Source organism: Dryobates pubescens, chromosome Z (genome assembly GCF_014839835.1).
Source record: "Dryobates pubescens isolate bDryPub1 chromosome Z, bDryPub1.pri, whole genome shotgun sequence".
Classification (NCBI taxonomy): Eukaryota; Metazoa; Chordata; class Aves; order Piciformes; family Picidae; genus Dryobates; species Dryobates pubescens.
Genome location: NC_071657.1, coordinates 35,198,019 through 35,217,910, shown reverse-complemented (window position 1 = coordinate 35,217,910; position 19,892 = coordinate 35,198,019). Strand labels below are relative to the sequence as shown.

Genomic DNA, 19,892 nt, shown 5'->3' with positions numbered 1-19,892 from the left:
GTTCTCTGTTCAGTTCCACCAAGTTTACTGCTAAGGGGGGAGTAAGACAGCAAGGAGAATGAAGTCATGACCATAGGAGAAGGAAGATGTTGTAGAGGAAAATAGGGAACATGCCAAGGAAATATGGGCAAATATGAGCCAGCATACTTCAAGGCTGTACTTTCTTGCGAGGGGAAAATTGTCTCTTTATGATGCTTATGAGGGACAGAACAAGCAGTTTTTCTTTCTGTCTCTAAAATTCTCTACTGACTAGCTCCCCTCTCTTCTCTCTTCTTCTTCCTAGAAAAAATATTTCATCCTCTTTTTGTCAGTTTACTTTGTGTTTTCTTTATGGATATCAGATTCAGTTGCTTTTTTTAAATATTTCTAGAGGAATGAGTAAATTCTAAAGAAATTATGAGTCATTGGAAGAGCATAAATTAGCAGCAACCATTGGGATGGTGTGAACAAGGGGGATTTGGAAGTCCAGAAAAAGCCTCAAAGTTACTTAGAAACACATTTTGCACAACTCCAGTGAAAGCAGTTCTGTGCAGCTTCACAAAGACTCAGCAGTCCCTGGATATAAATATGGACTTTAAAAATCTGGGTTTGTTGCTAGGGGCAGTAGTGTTTTCCTCCCTTTCATATCAAACAAATGAGTACTAAATAGGATTGAAAATATTGATTAATTCTAAAAAATAATTCCCAGAAAGCTCACACTTTTTCCAGTTTCTGGGGAATGGCATCTGCATAATGCCTGCTTCATATCATGGGGCAAAGTTGTTCATATGTGCTTTGTCAGATCTCCCGTATACAAAGACCTTGACCCCTAGGGTCAGGGTTAGAGGGTTATTCTCGCTCTGTATCAACGCAGTGGTTTGGCTCTTCCCAGGTGTGTTGATAAAAATCCTATAAAGTTCTTCCCATTTTGGTTTTTATGCATGTATAACCTGTCTTTAAACATAGTTCAGTACTATCAAGCTAGCAACTTTGTCAATATTAGTGAACCACATGCAGAAAGTAATTTTGTGTAAGACAGATTTTGTGCTTACCTTTGAGTTTGGTTTTCAGCACGTCATTTGCACTGGGTTGTGGTGTAAGGTGGAAAGTGAGAATGAATGCAAAACTAAACTGGATCCACCAATGGATGGAACAGACTGTGACACTGGAAAGGTATGTTTCTTGGGGAAAGCAACACAAATTATATTGAACACCTCACAGTGAAGGAAATAAGCTGAACTGTTCTTTCTTTGCACTTGTTTGAAGTTTCTGCTTGACGCAATTATCATTAAAATCCTACTTACATAGTTGAATGTATTACATGCTATATATAATGTAACAGGAATCAAAAGTACATTTCCCTTAAAACACTGATTTATTTATTTTTTAAGTTAGCCAAAGTCATAGATGTTTTAAAACACCTTTATTTAAAATTTGTTTTGTTTTTGTGTCCTATTTATGAATGGAATGTCATTGTTGCACTGGTTACTGTAGACAGAAAAATAAGCTTTAAAAGATAGGCTGTTCTCAACTATGATTTAAGATGTAGAAGTAGTCTCATTGAAGCAGTTGATAGAGATTTCTGATAAAATGTTTCAGGATAAGCTTTGTAAAGAAATATTTATAGTGTCAGTACATGTAAAAGAGCGATAAATGTCATTAAAAGTATGCCTTCAAAGACATCACCTGAAGTCAAGCTTAAATGTCCTTCAGGAGCTTTTCTCAGAGTAACCTGTCATCTCTGTATATAACTGTAAATTAAGATAAATAGCCTCAAATAGATAACAGAGCAAAAGCATGCATATACTTGAGATTTTTGTGATGTTATGCTGACAGCAGAGTCTCCCAGAGGAGTGGTTTGCTCTTTGAATCATGTTAACATTTCACTGGACTGTCACCCCTCTAAAAAGTAAACGAATCAATCAAGTACGATGCAATGTTCAGACAACATCATTTTACACAGCAAAGGAAAAACAGACTTTATGCGGTTTTGTATCTCTGAAAAATTACATTTGATGTGGTCTTTTGATTCTGAAAAATGTGTGTATTTGATATTCTGTCTTAAATCAATACCTGGAAAGTCAGATATATCCATTTGTTCAATGCTGTGTTCTTTATGGTGAGACTTGCATTACCACGGTATGGAATCAGAAAGCAGCACCTCTTATTAAGACTACCCAGAATTTTTCATTCTGAAACCACTGCCATCATGAACTGGGCACCCAAAATTATTGTGCATTTTGCTTACTAGTGTTTGACTTGCCATTTTATGGGAAGACTTCTCAAAGATGGCATAGTTGTGCCATTCCCATCATTGTAATGCTGTAATTTAAGGGAGAAGATTGAGGTCAGTTATCCATGAGTAGCAGTTTGAAACAATAAATGAAGTTTAGAATCCCCAGGCAAGGATTTAGCATGGACATCGCAAGTAATAAAAGTGCATTTTAAAAGAGACAAAGTTATTAATTTACTACATTAGTGGCATATTTTCTTTTGCTCAAAGTATGAACTTTATCCATTCTTACTTAATGCATTCCTACTTAATCCAATCCAACTTCATGAACTTAATCCATTTCTAGCAGTAATTCGCCAATAATTCAGAATGTAAAGAGCTAAATTACTGATGTTAATTACATTAAGCATTCTTTGTTTACTTGTAGCCTTACTGCTTTGCACTTGCTGAAATTTAATAATACATGGGACAAACATTCAGTTGGGTGATAAATCTGATAAAGTAATAGTTTCTGTAGAGTTGTGATGATTTATACCAGGTATGGACATAGATGAAAATGTTTAACAATGAGGATTTTATCATTTCTAAATAAGAAAGTATACAAAATTGTTGAGGTGATTCTTATTGTTTAAATAAATGCCAGAAATCTTCTTGACTTTCTCAACACTTGCTTATTCAGCTTCCATTTTCTCTTTGTATACAAGCTGTGAATAAAGTCTGATTGTCTCTATTACTTGTAATGCATCCCTCTCTTGACGTCGGCACTGGATAATCAATGGTTATTCTGTTCCTTCTGGTTACATTAGAACTGTAATAGCAAACCAATCAAGTCCTGATAACAGCCCAGAGAATGGTGCTGTGATCACCCATACAGTTCAGCTGAAGGATGATCCTTGCAGTGGGTTTGGGCCGAACTCAAAAGTCTTAGGCAGTGTCCAGGCTCAAATGAAGGGGACAGCATAGTCTGGAGATGACTTGAGCTTGTGATCAAGCTTGTGGATAGAGTTGCACCTGCTCCTCAGCCACTGAGACACAGAAGGGGCTTTCGCTATTGTATTTCATAGAATCGTAGAATACTTGGGGTTGGACAAGACCTTTATGGTTCATGTAGTTCAAACACCCTGCAGTGAGCAGGAACATCTTTAACTAGATCTAGATCAGGTTGCTCAGCACCCCATCTAGCTTGACTTTGAATGTTTCCAGAAATGGGGAACCTATGATAGGAAAAAAACAGTGAGGAACAACAGGAGAAAATACATATAACTCATATGGAAACTATGTCTTGAAGAAAATGTTTTATGTTGTGCTTCCTATATGCTTGTGCTGCAGTGAATTATTTTGTGCATATACTTTGATTTACTTACCTAAGAGCTGAATTTTCACCTAGTGGTGTAAGGCTGGAGAGTGCATCAATCGGACCTCTTTCGTGGATCATATGGATGGAGAGTGGAGCCCGTGGAGCACTTGCAGCCGCACCTGCAACACTGGAGTCAGCAGTCGGCAGCGCAAATGCCCTGGGTAAAAACAAGTTCAGGTTTCCATTGCTGTTTATCAGAATTTCCAAACAGAATTTAAATCTTATTAGTACAGAAGCCACTAAGATATAGTTGTCCTATACATGAGGATTTGGGTTTTTATGAATACTGCAAAACACTTTGGAGAACAGGTATTTTAGGGTTTTGGAGTTTTTGAACGGTTAACACTACTTCCTCATTTCCTGCTTCTGTCAATAGCTTAAATAATGGTAGAATGGAGGTTTCATTTTAAGCTTCACTTGGAGAAGCAAAAGAAAATTAATTTGTAAATTTTTAACTCACAGAGCATCAGCATGTATCTATAGTCTTTCAGGATTTTGCTAGTGAAAGTTAACTTCTGTCTCATTTGGAGAGTCGAGGAAGTGTGGCTTTTACAGAGGTCTTTCTACCAATTGCACAAATATTAAGATAGAGTATCTGGAAGAAACATTTAGCTTCTGTAACTTGTGAAAGTGAATATTTTGTGCCATTGAGGATGAAGGGAATTTTACCATTTACTTGAGTGTCTTTCACCATGTGTGAATGTTCAGCTAAAGATATTTACCTTTTAGTTAGTCAGTACCATACCTCTCTTTTGTGTGTCATTTATACACCAAGAGCAATAGAATAAATAAGCAGAGAAGAGAAAACAAAGTAGAGCCAAACAGAGAAGACTAGCCTAGACTAGCACACAGTAGGGCAGGGTAGGGCAGAGCAGAATACAGTTGATGATTTAGGAGAATAGTAAAAGTGGAAAATAAAGAAAGGTGAAAGGCAGGTGTGGGGCAAAAAATGATGACAGGAAAGACGAGGGATTGAAAGAGAGAAGTTTACATAACGAAATATGAGGAAAACTTGGACAGGCTACACAAAAGCATGGTAGTTTATCAGAAGCCTTAGATATGTAGAATGCTTTTATATTTCCTGACATCTAAATGCCCTTCCAGCTGCACACCTAAAAGCTCTTTCTGGAATTTAGGGACATCTTAGTTTTGCTTTCATGTATTCATTTTTCCATGCAAGGTTCCAAATAATTAGCTCCACTTTCTGCAGTTCACTATTCTTCTGCATTTGTTTATTAGGACCTGCAAGCACAACTGGAGTGACCAAAAAGACAGAAAAACATATTGTCTGAACTTCGCGACACCACACTTGTAAAAAGGAGAGGTAGAAAATCTGCAGGTGGTTTGTGGTTTTTTGAACCTTTGGCTCTGTCTAGCTAGAGAAAAATCACCTGAACTATATCAAAACTGCAGCTGAGGTTCTTCTTAATGAACACTCCTACTAGTCCTAGTGATTTTTTGGGCCCAAGTGTAAATTACAGTTTAGCATCCATGACTCTTTATGTAAAGTGTGACCACTAAAAACAGCAGGCGACCATGTTCTATTCTGCAACTTTGATTTTGTGTGTGTGATTTCTTAAGGTTATGTGTGAAAAAAATAACAAAAAACTTTTAAAATAGAATTTGTGTATAAGGTAAATAAACTATGCTATAATTTTGACAAAACATTACCAACAATGTGGCATGATATTTTTTACCCTCTTTTCTAGTTCAGGACTTGAAGGAGAGTGTCACGGTCCCACAATGCAGTATAGAGTATGTGAAAATCCTTCTTGTCCTGCTGGCATGCCTGCCTTCAGGGACTGGCAGTGCCATGCTTTCAGTGTTAGATCTTCATATCAGAAGCACACGCACCAGTGGCAGGCTGTCATCAATGATGGTAAGTATAACATCTGCCACATTCTTGTCACCTGTGCATACTTAGCCTTGGCCAATCTTTCTAATCTGTCCAGATCCCATTCTAAACTTCCCTACCCTCTAGCAAATTGATACAGCCACCCAGCTTGGTGTCATCTGCAAACTTACTGAGGGTGCAACTCAATCCTCTCATCCAGATAATTTAAAGAGGACAGGCCCCTGAACTGAACCCTTAGGGACATTTGAACTGAAGTTCAGTATCAGTTTGGTCCTATTTAATCTGAAGTGTAGTGTGAAGTGACTCAGAACTAGAGGAATGATATAACATTAGGCATGCATATATCAGTTAGACTTCTGCCTACAAAACTAAAAAGGCGGTATAGTTATTGTAAGCTTCTATTTTTGAGGAAGGAGAGAGCACTTTTAGCTTAACATTTGAGTGTTTGATTTTGGCAGAAATCCAAATGTAATGCATGCTGTAAAATTAGGTGGGATTTCTGTAAATCCTAGCACTACAACATGAGAAGTCTTGGCTTGGTGTAACAAATTTGCTTACATATCATATCACTACCAGTGTGCTCAAGTAAGAGTGAAGTAATGTCAAACTTACAGTATCTGCAAATATAATGCTGGTGTAAAGTAACAGCAGCAAGAAAAGAAAACACTCTTAACCAAGTACTGCTAGGAATGTGAACCATAGCTGCCATTGCACTGATTTTTTTCTAGATTGTTATGTTGCAATTTATTTAATTAAAGAAAACAAGAAAATAACAAAATACTTCCATTATGAAAACAGATAACTCAAGCAAGTAACAAAATCATACCAACTACTGATAAAGAGCCTGGATTACTGTAAACAGGTGCTACCACTTTTTAAGTGGCTGTTAATTGCCATGTATATTTAAATCTTAAAATTAATTATCAGAAAACAATAGAAAGTGTAGAACAATTTTACTGAATCCTGAAAAATGTGAACGTATTATCAAGAACTTATTGGTACTATGTGCCTAGCTAAACAAGGGGGGTTTGAGAATATTTTCTTTACACATGTGTTAAACTCATTTCATAGTATGGGGAGCTCTCTCCGTCTATCTTTTAGGTGCTAACCTAAGTGAATTAGTTTGGGCTTGTTTTACCAAATTTCATTTTGCCACAGGAATGCATTATTTATATTGTAAGGGATCTAAAGATTTCAGCCTGACTTTGAATAATTCAGTCATCTGATTAAAAATATTGACACTTTTATGTCCCATGTTGAGGAGTATAAATGGTTGCTTTCATCTAACATTGTTCTGAGAGATCTTGTTTTCTTGAAGTGTCCCTTAGGAGAGACAAAATTGGACACCATCTAAAGAGTTCCAGTATTACAGAAATACATTTTTCCAAATCCTTATTTGCACTCCTAAGCTTTAGTAGCCACCAATTGTGCACCATGTCCAGAATAGTCACTGTATTTGAATAAGGTGTCCTATGGTCTGTTCAAATTATCCAGCATTGTTGAGTTACTGATTCTTTGAGTTCAGGGTCCTTAAAAAAGATATTTATGTTGTTAATCTTTAAAAAATGCTGATACATGCTGAAAGCACTCAGGAGACTTTGGGATTATTGTTTAAAGAGCCGAGCAGGAATGCAGAGGGCACAAACTCAGGCAGAGACTCATGCTCCTCAGCTGGAGATGGCTTGTGTCAGACGGGCTTCACATGTTGGCAAAAGAGATCACATCTGCTTGCACCAGTTCCCTAGAGATACTCAGGGGTTGTGTCAATTTTAGTATATTAAATGTCCCCAGAACAATTTCTGATGTGTGAGTCCACTAGTACAGAAATCCTGTGTCTGTACTTTTCAACTTTTTTTCATTCTAGAAAGGATGGTAACATCCAAACTGCTTTTTGGAAATGGTCCTTTGCAGGTGTCAATTTCCAGTTTAGACCAAGCTTGTTCTAGTTAGCACATGCAAAAAAATGTGGCATAGACTGTCTTACAGTTCAGCTATATAGACAGTAGAACTCCAGTGCCCATGAATGTTTCCTGGAACTGTTTAATTTACTAATAAAAATGTGCTCCAGGAATCTAGAAGTCAGTATGTAGTCAGCGTGGTGTAGATTGTGTCCAAGTGCAATAATTTTGTGCTTTAGGACTGACTTTATCCTTTCAAAAATCTGCAACAGATTTAGGAAGAAGTTCTGAGTCAGTACACTTGTGAATAAAGATATGAAAAAATCATGTCATTTTGTGCTCAGTCAACCACTGAGAGGAGATTTAGTTTAATTTATTTGGTATTATTTTGGCAGTGGTGAAGCAAACTTCATGATTTATAAATGATGGCCATGAGGAATAAATGGATATATAGGATATTATTTTAATTTTTTAATTCTCTTTCAAATTAGAAATTACTTGCAGAGTGCTTTAGAAATGTAGTAGAAAATTGCTGGACCTTGATGAAGATCATAGAAAGAATGTGTTTGCTTTTCTGTCTTATTTCTTCATGTCGACTTTGTAAATCCATACATTTTGTTTCCCAGGATGTCTCAATTACTTAATTTTTTTCTATTTGACCTCTGTAGTCAGAAAATCTGGAAAGTGTTAAGTTTCTTTTTTAACCAATATTTATGACTTGCCAAAAATACAGTAGAATTAGTAGAGATTACACCCAAAACACTCCCAACAACTATAATGTGCATATGCTTAATTGCAGCAATGAATATGACACGAGTACTATGTAAGTGAAGTTCATAGTACCAGCATGATCAAAACAGGACAAAAAAAAAATCATTTTTTTTTTCATACAACTGAGAAAAGGATCAAAATCTTTTTGTTTGCACTTTATTTAAGATAACTTGTTATGCTGATGTCGATTCATGCTACACAGATAAGTAATTGTCAGGTTTTAAAACAATATTGAAAATAATTCTGTATTTGTTAAATAAACTTGAACCAATTTGATGGTTTTTTCCATCAATTGCTACTACAGAAAAGCCATGTGCCTTATTTTGTTCACTGTCTGGAAAAGATCAAGCCGTTCTTCTAACAGAAAAAGTGATGGATGGGACTTCTTGCGGCCAGCACGGGTTAGAAGTCTGTGCAGATGGTAAATGCCAGGTATGAATTGCTTATTTTGAGCCTGGATACACAGACACACTTATGCAAGCTTACACATTTGCTATGCGTAGGTGTTGTTTCTCCATTAACCTGCTGCAATACCTGTGACTGAGACTGCATGGCTCTTTTTGCACCATATTAAAACATTTTAAGCTAATGTCATTCAGTGCTGCACAGTATGTGAAACAGCTAAAGAGTTAGCTTGGGAAGTGTGTATCTGTGATGATGGTGCTAATAACAAACTGATGCAGAGAGGAAAATGAGGATAACTGATTGATGTTTCTAAGGGAAGCCTCAGATTTTGACAGGTTGGGAAATTTTGCTATTGAATATATACCTATGTATGTGTTATTCTGCCTTTTTCAACAGTACAAAATTTTACAATCTAAATAAGCCAAGACAAAAGCAGCAGAATAGCAGATAATTAAAGCTGAAACCTTAACCTGTTCCTGAACCTCAGAATTCATTTGTTTCATGGAAGTTCTGTCTCTTTTATAGAGCCTCATATGGAAACTCTCCTACATAAAACTCCCACAAGACTCTTTTTTCCTTTGTCCCCTTCTCATTGTAAACATTGAATTCAGTAGAAAAGCCAACCAACAGCACAAAACCAGCATTGATAGATGATGTAATAATTTCAGCAAATTAACATACAGATGCATGTATGCATGCATATATGAATACAGAGGCATATATGCATGGATAGTTATCTTTTCCGAAGTGACTGGAGTGCATGCAACAAGAATACTTTGCCAAATTGAGGTTTTAGTTCACCATGTAACAATTGCATGTTTAACCACAAAGATAATATATAGCCCATTTTTTCTGTGTGATGGGTTGAGGCCGACCCCCTCCCCAGCACAGGATGAAACTCAGACAAACGGATTGCAAAAGTGGTGGAAAGTTTAAATGGAAAGCAGTGAATGTTTACAGAAAACCAGAAGCACAGTGACAAAAGAGATCCCAAAGCATACCCAGAAACACCCCATCCCCACCTGAGGGTACACCCAAAAACCCCCAGGGCTCTTTCTTCCCCTACCCCGCCTCCACTGTTAGGCTAATCTCAGCTGGCCAGGTCTGAGATTGCCCTTCCCCCCGGCCTTGGGCCTAACCCCATTACCAAGTGGCGGCGAAGGAAAAAAAGAGGAATTGCCAGGACCTCCACTGAGATCTTATAGGAGAGCAGGGCATTATAGGATGAAATACCGGGCTTCCTGTGTCCGCCCACTGAGCTGGACTCCTTCAGGACACAGGAGCTGTTTCTCATGTGAACACAGCAGGGGGCATGTGGCCCAAACTGCTACATTCTGAAATAAAAGTTGTCCTTTGTTTTGTTGCTCACTTTTCACAACTGACTAATGAAGACCAAAAATTGCCTAAGACCAAGGCCACCTGACTGAGATTGTTTTGGCTTCTTGGTGTATCACCTGTCAGAGATGGGTGCTAGTCGGATCTGAAAATCTAATTTGTAATGTCTTCCACATTTTACTGTTTTCTTAGACAATCCATTAGGAGGAATTCTGGGGACTAGGACTACAGAGTTAGGTATTTATATCTTGTACATGTGACATTTTGGATATGCAGTGCACAAGATTACCCTGTGATGACTTCTCTAGACGTGAAAAAGTTTTTATTTCATATTAGGCCAATGTATGATGCTAACAGTACTTGTGTTGTTGAGCTACTACAGATACTTACTAGTAGAAACACATCTAACACAGTAATGTGGAGGTACCAGAGTGAAGTTCCTTTGTGTTTTTTTCTCAAACTGAATGCATTTTAGCAAAACACAAATACAATTTATATTTACATATTCCAGACATATTCATGTCCCATTCAGAATTAGACATCAGGTTGACATGAGCACTTTGCTGTTGTGAGAATGGCAAAGAACCTCCCATATTTTGATTAGAAAGCATCAGAGTTGCACACATTGCAACTGTTGAGCAGGAAAGCTTGCAGGTCGTATGTTGCATGGTGGCTCAGAAGTTCCAGAGGTCCTGGGAGCAGATAGGAACACAGTAATTTTCCTCTTGGAGAACAGCTGGTAGAGTTAGTCAACTGTATAGGAAGAATGAATGCACCAATTTACATAAAATAGAAAAAAATTACTATGGAAAGGATCTCTTCACACTGAACTAGTGCAACCCTCATTCTGAGCAATGCTAAATCATGTTGGTTAGGATATCATCCAGAGGGTGAGGTACACATGGCTAAAGGCAGCTTTATGAAAAACATGGCTTGTGTCTCTTTATTGGCTTTTCTGACAGAAGTTTGGATGTGATGGCATATTAGGATCTCTGGCTCGAGAAGATCATTGTGGTGTGTGCAATGGTGATGGAAAGTCATGCAAAGTTATTAAAGGTGACTTTAACCATACCAGAGGAGCAGGTAAGTCTGTTTACTTCAGATGCTCAGGAAACCAGTAGCCATTTGATTACTTTGAGCATTAGGAATTTTAAAAGGCTATACTTCTTTAAAAGTTATAGCTTTTAAAATAACAGTTTCTCATCAAAATTTCAGATGTACTTTTTTTCAAGGTAAGACATTCAAGTTAGGAACACGTGGTTATTTTTAAAATGATTGCAAAGTTATTGAAGGTTTTATCCATTACTAAATTAAGGAATTAGTTAATTTATCTTCCATTAACACAAATGCTGTTTCAAAGGGCCTGCTTTTTAAGAAATCTTTGAAATAAAATTTCTATTTTTAGTAAATAAATAAACAGTAAAATCTTCTAGTATTTAGCTTCATTTGGCATTTTCCAAAACTTTGAGTAAGGTCATTAAAAGACGCCAAGCAGAGGGAAAACTTAAAGCTGAATGAAATCCTAGTAATGTGTGCCATGCTCTATGTGTATCTTCTCTCCAAAAGTCTTTTCTTTGAAGCAGTGTTTGGCCAACTGTGTTCAACATTTGTTTGCCATTACACTTTCAGTTTCTTGAGTAGAAAATGTGCAGAATTTCAAGACAGTCAGTAAATCACATCAAAAAATACTGTAATTAAAAGCAGACATATCTTTGGAAAATCAAGAGCTTCAATGTATTGTAGACTGAATTATGCTACTTTTACAAATAAAAAAAGGCATAGTCTTTAGATATTTATATCTGTCCCTGTTTAACCTGAAGGTAATGCAGAGCAGGGATCCCAAACCACAGATTAATCTGGAAACCTACAAAGGAGGAGGTTGCTAATAGAGATTACAATGTGACAGCTTTTTTTAATAGCTAATGTTAATGTCCACACGGGTATAATTTAGGGTTCTGTGTAAATCCACCATATTGTAATACTTCCCTCTGAAAACTGACAGAGTTGTTTTTGTTCTCAAGGACCTGGACTGGCAGCCATATTGAGAAAGTGTTACTTGCTCTTAAGGAAATTAAAAATAATCCTACTTCACAGCAATTTAGTTTTCATGTTTTGAGATTACTGAAAAGGTGTTGCAAATGCTCAGTACTGTGTTACAGAATATGATATATCTACACAGAATAAAGCCATGATTTACTGTCCACTTTTGAAGTTCACCTGGCTAATCTGAAATATGTTTCTATTATTTACAACATTCCTGCATGTATAGTGGTTCTTACCTGCATTGCCTTTTCGCTCCTTTTTATTTTAAGCAATCCTTCAACAGTGTCTCTGTCCTACACTCTAGGGAAGCACTTGAAATGTAAAGAAAATAACTATTAAGTAGATCTCAAAACTAAAGCAGTTCATAACAGGGTATGAATGTGTTAAAGCACAAAGAGGGAGATGGAGCAGAAAATATTTTTAAAAGAATGACAAAACCAAAAATCAAATTATTCATTTTTTAGGGCCATATCACATGTCCGAACATAGTGAGAGAAGCTGAAATTATTCTGTGGTTGTCTGCTGGTGATGATGGCACTGAACTACTTGTCGAGAGATCGTTTCATTTACTCCAGACCTAGCCTGCCCAGCCTCACTAGTTCTTGTTATGTTTTATTTTGATGTATTTTTTTTTAGCTGTGTATCAATGTGTATATATATATATGTATGTGTGTATATATATATATATAAAAATATATATTACATATATTACACATAAGGCACCATTACATAGGTCGTTTCAAGATTTTGCAGGAACCCTCAAACCATTGCCATAGAAATTATAACTTGTTAACATTTAAAAAGCAAATAAATGAAAAAGCATACAAGATGTAATTTTCTCTTCTTCTGTATGTAACTCACGGCATTTGGTCTCATGTCCAGGTTATGTGGAAGCTTTGGTGATACCTGCAGGAGCAAGGAGAATCAAAGTTGTGGAGGAAAAACCAGCTCACAGTTACTTAGGTAAATGTCACATGTATTGGTATTCTTGTCGTTGGTCAGCATTGAAAAGTGCTAGCTAAACATGCTTTTGTGATGAAACAAAAGTAGTAAAAAAAATGTGTGAAAAGTGTTTCCCAGTTTTATTTATGTGTCATCTAATTTTGTTTAAAGACTATTTCAGATAATGTATTCAGATAATTGAAGAAAAAATCTATTTACTTTAAAACTTGCAATTTTTTGTAAGGAAAACACTGAAGGAAATACTTCACCGGCAAAGAGAGTTTTGTGCTGAACATTGAATAATTTGTGTTCAAACAACAAAAATACCACACTGACCAATATACAGCAAATCAGCAAAAATGGCAGATGAAAATTTTTAAATTAGACTAGGGAAGCAGAAAAGTATTTCTTTGTAAGTTATTTCATTGTAAAAAATATTTTTCTCTTTCAGTGAGATCTGAAGCTCTTCTATAAAAGGGTAGAATTTGTTACTCTTATAGGGTTTAAGGGAATATATGAAATACCATCACTGGTGAAGGTTTATATGCTGCCTAAGTTCACTTTGAGAGAGACTTAATATGAGAAATGGGACAATGCAAGTAAAAGTTCCTAGTTTCATTGGTTCTCTCAGTTCTGCTTAAGGGGTCTACTGATATTTTAAAAAGCTTTCTACCTGATGTTCTCAGTATTTTTGCTGAGAGAATGTTGAAAGTTGTGAATCTTGATTATTACAGCATAAGTTATCAATGGGTGACTTCTGGTTTATCATGGGGTCTGCACCTGCCCTGTTGAGAGACCCCAGGAGGTTTAGAAATCTGGATTATTTCGTTGTTCCCTAGTGGCCCACATACACAGATACTTAAGTGCCAAACTAATAGCTGAAGTGCCATTGACATGCTTTCTGATTTTTCATGGGGTTTTTTCCCCTCTGTGTCTACTGTGTAGACAACAGAAATACTTTTTGTTTGGTTTTTTTTTCACTAATGCAAAAATAAATAAATGTTGGAATTGTATCAAGGGAAATGAATTCATTTTTCATGAGTAGCAAACTAATTCATCCACTACCTTACAAAAGGCTTAAAGAGTATAATGGTTTTTATGCCCATGAAATAGTCATGCTGCTAATTTTTAAAAAGGTGCTAATTAGCACATCATCAGCTCTTCATTGGTTATCACCTAAATTTTATTTTTCTTGATGTCACTAATGTTACTCTGGATGAGGACTAATCAGTTATTCACCGCAGAATTTTGTTGTTAGCCTGTAAGGAACAGATCTGTGCAGTATCTTGAATTAAAGTTTGTGTTGTTTCACCTTTTCTTTTCTCTTTTACCAGCGCAAGCTATTTCAAATTTCTTCACTTATAGGAGATTTATTCTGAAATCATAAAAATATGAACTGAAAAGGATTAACATTTTGAATATGAAGATTTTCAAAGAGGAGTAAATGAAAATTAAATGAAAGTTTTAGAGAGAATTTTTCACAATAAAAGGATTACTAGACACAGATTACCAAGTGGAGGACCAGAGCCCTGTTACTCCCCAGTGAGCCCTGGAAAATGCAATAGCTGAACTGTGAAATGTTGCATCTCTATAGCTGTGTAGCTAGCCTCTCACGCCTCATTAAAATTGGAGGAGTGTATATCCTTGGTACAGTAATTTAAAAGTACATTGCACACATCAACCTCACTAGATTGTCATCATGATGATGGCTATTTTATGTTCTGCAGAAGATACACTTGTAATTAGCTCCCTTGTTTTGGCACTGAAATTCCAACCTTAGTTACAGTTGCAGTAGGTTTCCCAGTTGAGGTTTTCTTTGTCTTTTTTCATTGTAGGTGTATCGCTCAATTTGTTTTACAGCCTGAGAGAGAAAGCTGAACAGAGTGAGAATGTGTGTGTGGCGTGGAATGAAAGTCAGTGAATTTACTTACAATCTGGGGTGTGGCAGAGTCAAGAACAGAAGCTGGAGTGCTTGAATCCAAGTCTGAATTTGAGACCTGGGGATACCCATTTTACTTTGTCTAACTTCAGTGGCTCAAATGAGGAATGGGAAAACAGAAAATGCAAGATCTGGCATACTTCTGTATTGTGGGATTGGGATTCCAGTCCCCTGCACATATTTGCATGCTGGGTCTGCCGAACCTGCTGCTCTCCAGCAAAAAGGATGCTGCTCCATCTGAGCAGCATGACCCGAGTGGACCTCGGCACTTCATAGTACATTTGTTTTGTTTCTCCACTAGGAAGAGGATTGGCCCCTACAGTTTAAACACTAAGTAGAACTTAAATACCATTAATAATAGTATGTTTAAGCTTAAAATACCAACTTTAAAATCTTGTAAAATTACTGGTTATTTATAGTACAGGGCTGCTCTACAACACTAACTGGTTTTAAGGTCTTAATATTTTTTACACAGTGCTGCAGTGGTACACATCAGTGGTGCCTTATGCAATTGGTTTTGTGCCCATATATAGACCTGTTGCCATTGTTTCCCATAGAAACAAAACATAACAGTATAAATATGAATAGGAGAGAAGATGATTACAAGAGTGACTCATGTTAACTTAAAACTTGAAAAAAGAAATTTTGGACAAGGCCTAAACTGTTGAGGTTCTCTTACAACAGTCTGTTGCCAAACATGCAGTTTCAGTGAAGAGGAATGCTTAAAATTCTTCATCCAGAAGGTGATTTCAAGTATATTCTACTTCACATGATTATTCAGAACTTAACAAAATAAAATAAAGTACAATAAAATAAAATTACAAATCGTTCACAGAAGAATCCATTCCATTTACTATAGGATATTAATGTAAAGTCCTGTCTTCTCAGTTGATGAAATATATCTTTTACCTGACTTGATGGTGCTTTTGGTTATAAATTGGGCCATTAAGATGAATGATTCAGGCAGAAAGAACAAGCTTTCACTATTGGCTGGAAGCATCAAATTATGTGGTGAAAATTTATAAAATAAATGTTAAGGTAGGATGACAGTGATATTGTCACATTCCAAGGTGGAGAAAAAGGTAAATGTAGGTATTAGAGGGGAAAGAATTCTGAATGAGAGCTCCACAAATCCTAAAGAGTGTCCTGTAAAATTTTATTTTCCATGCCTTTATGGATTATAGAAATTACCACCTTGGAAACAGAATGGTGGTCTTTGTCTTAAAATAATTCAGAGATCAAATGATGAATTATAGTGTAGCCTGTTCAGTCTCTTCAGGCATTAAAATGCTGAGGTTAACTTCAAGTAATGTTAAATACACATGGTTTTGCCAAGCATTCCTTCCAAATCTGAAGCATATTCCAACTGAGGTTCATGTAGAGTAGGATCTATAAATATCTTTGCAAACAGAGTTAGGTGATTTTACCTATTTATCAAAGCATCCAATTATCCCAGGAAGTCAAGGGAAGACCAAGTTACTACTGAACATACACCTTTTATATTGATCTTTTCTTCATATATTTTGCAGCCCTTCGAGATTCTGGAAAACAGTCAATCAATAGTGACTGGAAGATAGAGCATTCAGGAATGTTCAATATTGCTGGGACCACTGTCCATTATGTTCGGAGAGGTCTCTGGGAGAAGATATCAGCCAAAGGTCCCACAACATCACCTTTACATTTACTGGTATGACAGTATAGGTTGTTTTTTGTTTCTTTGTTGTTTTGTTGTTGTTTTTTTTCACCTGATTCCTATCATAGAATACATAGAATTCATAGAATAAACCAGGTTGGAAGAGACCTTCAAGATCATCGCATCCAACCCATCAACCAATCCAACACCACCTAAACAACTAACCCATGGCACCAAGCACCCCATCAAGTCTTCTCCTGAAAACCTCCAATGATGGCAACTCCACCACCTCCCCAGGCAGCCCATTCCAATGGGCAATCACTCTTTCTGTATAGAACTTTTTCCTAACATCTAGCCTGAACCTCCCCTGGTGCAGCCTGAGACTGTGTCCTCTTGTCCTGGTGCTGGCTGCCTGGGAGAAGAGACCAACCTCCTCCTGTCTACAACCTCCCTTCAGGTAGTTGTAGAGAGTAATAAGGTCACCCCTGAGTCTCCTCTTCTCCAGGCTAAGCAACCCCAGCTCCCTCAGCCTCTCCTCGTAGGGCTTGTGTTCCAAACCCCTCACCAACTTTGTTGCTCTTCTCTGGACACGTTCCAGCAAGTCAGCATCCTTCCTAAACTGAGGGGCCCAGAACTGGACACAGTACTCGAGGTGCGGCCTAACCAGTGCAGTATACAGGGGCAGAATGACCTCCCTGCTCCTGCTGGCCACACTGTTCCTGATGCAGGCCAGGATGCCATTGGCCCTCTTGGCTGCCTGGGCACACTGCAGGCTCATGTTCAGTCTAACGTCGACCAGCACCCCCAGGTCCCTCTCTGCCTGGCTGTTCTCCAGCCACTCTGACCCCAGCCTGTAGCACTGCATGGGGTTGTTGTGGCCAATGTGCAGAACCCGGCACTTGGATGTGTTAAATCTCATGCCATTGGATTCTGCCCATCTGTCCAGCCTGTCGAGGTCCCTCTGCAGAGCCTCTCTACCCTCCAGCAGATCAACTCCTGCCCCCAGCTTGGTGTCGTCAGCAAATTTACTGATGATGGACTCAATGCCCTCATCCAGATCATCAATAAAGATGTTAAAGAGCATGGGGCCCAGCACTGATCCCTGGGGCACACCACTGGTGACTGGCTGCCAGCTGGATGTGGCACCATTCACCACCACTCTCTGGGCTCGGCCCTCCAGCCAGTTCCTAACCCATTGCAGTGTGCTCCCATCCAAGCCATGGGCTGACAGCTTGGCCAGGAGTTTGCTATGGGGGACGGTGTCAAAGGCCTTGCTGAGGTCCAGGTAGACTACATCCACAGGCCTCCCCACATCCACCAGGCAGGTCACCTGATCATAGAAGGAGATCAGGTTGGTCAGGCAGGACCTGCCCTTCCTAAACCCATGCTGGCTGGGCCTGATCCCTTGGCCATCCTCTAAGTGCTGTGTGATTGCACTCAGGATGACCTGTTCCATAATCTTTCCTGGCACTGAGGTCAGGCTGACAGGCCTGTAATTCCCTGGCTTATCCAACCCGCCCTTCTTGTGGATGGGTACCACGTTGGCCAGCTTCCAGTCATCTGGGATCTCTCCAGTGAGCCAGGACTGATGAAAAATGATGGAGAGTGGCTTGGCCAGCTCATCTGCCAGCTCTCTCAGCACCCTAGGATGGATCCCATCTGGTCCCATGGACTTGTGGGGGTCTAAGCTGCTGAGGAGAGCTCCTATCACTTGCTCATGGAACACAGGGAAACTATGCAGCTCCCTGGCTCCTTCTGCCAGCTCTGCAGGCCAGCTGTATGGTAGACATTCTTTCCCGCTAGTAAAAATTGAGGCAAAGAAGGTGTTAAGTACCTCTGCCTTTTCCTCATCCTGTGATACAACATTTCCCTCCATGTCAACCAAGGAGTGGAGGTTGTCCCTGCCCTTCCTCTTGCTATTAATATATTCATAGAAGGACTTTTTGTTGTCCTTCACATCAGAGGCCAGTTTAAGTTCTAAATGTGCTTTTGCCTCCCTAATTTTCTTCCTACATGCCCTAGCAACATCTTTAAACATTCCATGGGTTGCCTCACCTTTCTTCCAAAGGTGATACACCCTCTTTTTTTCCCTTAGTTCTATTAAAAGTTCTATTATCATGTGGCAGGGTTACATATTTTTTCCAGGCTTCCACTGATAATGAGATCTATATAAGATGTACCTGCTTTTATATAGAGATACACAGGTATATACCTGCTTTAATAGAGATCTGCCCAGCCCACTTCTGAAAAAGTGCATTTCAGTCCAAGAATAATCTTTGCATTGTTGAGACAGGATGGAAGGTTGCAGTACTCCTACAAATGTCATAGAAAGCTGATGTGACACTTAAGGAGAGAGATTCAAATTAGTATCAGATGGTTTTTGTCCTGGTTGACTATAGCACAACATCACATTTTCAGGACTGCAGTCACCGTGTTCTCCATATAGAAGCAGAGTTTTGATGTATTTCAGTTTAGGGGAGGAAAAATTGATAATCACCGCAAAGGAGTGGTGATGAGAAAGTATTCACAATTAAAAAGCCTTCAAATGCTGAAAATTATTATATCTAAAATAGTTCTAAATCTCATGCATCTTGTCCTCCACATTTCTCATTAATTTTGTTTGCTTATTTTTCATGAAGAGCTTTTCAAACTTAAGTAAAATAATTGTTCCTATTTTCTTGATTTGGATTAATGTGTTCTACAATATACATCGGGGGGATTGAAGGGCTACAGAGTGTTAAATTAATCTGTCATGCCTTTTTCAGGATTATCTCCTGACATTTTGGAGTTTGTTTTCCACAATGTCTGTGTACGTAGGTAGGTTTTCCATCTCTGTGTTTTGCAGGTGTTGCTTTTCCATGACCAGAGCTATGGTCTACACTATGAGTACACAATCCCACTGGATCCTCTTCCTGAGAATCAGAGTTCTAAAGTACCAGAGCCTCTTTTCATGTGGACTCATTCAGGCTGGGAGGACTGTGATGCTGTATGTGGAGGAGGTAAAATAAAAGAAAAATGCACACAGAGAGACACATACATAGAAGTGCATGTGTGTCTATATATGTGTATATATATTCACATAATACATGTGTGTATACGATACACATATATATTGTATATACAGTGTGTGTATGTATATCTCAATTGAAACGCTCAGCATATTACTATGTAAGGCTCTGATAGTCAGTGTTTTATACTTCATAGTGATAGCATCATTGCAGCTTGTAGGATTCCAAACAGTGATAGGCATACTTCAGTCTCATGCTTACTGATCATATTGAAAGAATAATGGTAACTCTAGGAAAAGCTTCAAGCTAAATAAAGTAAGTAGAAAAGACAATACTGAAGGAATAAAATCTAGGTTAGTAAAGCATCTTCAGGACACAGTTTCTAAGAAGAAATAAAAATGCAATAGCTGGAAGAAGAATAGAAAGTTCATATTCATTCCATTCTGTATTTGAAATTAATAAATGAGCTGTAAAAGACATTTCAAACTACAGAA

The 19,892-nt window shown here is 38.0% G+C and overlaps 1 protein-coding gene across 1 annotated transcript in view; it reads left to right on the top strand.

Annotated features, from left to right (window-relative positions):
- ADAMTS19 (ADAM metallopeptidase with thrombospondin type 1 motif 19) overlaps positions 1-19,892 on the top strand; it is a 143,252-nt gene that overhangs the window by 96,185 nt on the left and 27,175 nt on the right. The window contains exons 11-18 of the mRNA XM_054178660.1: positions 1,051-1,152; positions 3,600-3,730; positions 5,279-5,448; positions 8,398-8,525; positions 10,796-10,916; positions 12,759-12,839; positions 16,287-16,444; positions 19,236-19,389. Of these exons, the coding sequence (XP_054034635.1) occupies positions 1,051-1,152; positions 3,600-3,730; positions 5,279-5,448; positions 8,398-8,525; positions 10,796-10,916; positions 12,759-12,839; positions 16,287-16,444; positions 19,236-19,389 (1,045 nt within the window). The remainder of the gene's footprint in view (positions 1-1,050; positions 1,153-3,599; positions 3,731-5,278; positions 5,449-8,397; positions 8,526-10,795; positions 10,917-12,758; positions 12,840-16,286; positions 16,445-19,235; positions 19,390-19,892) is intronic.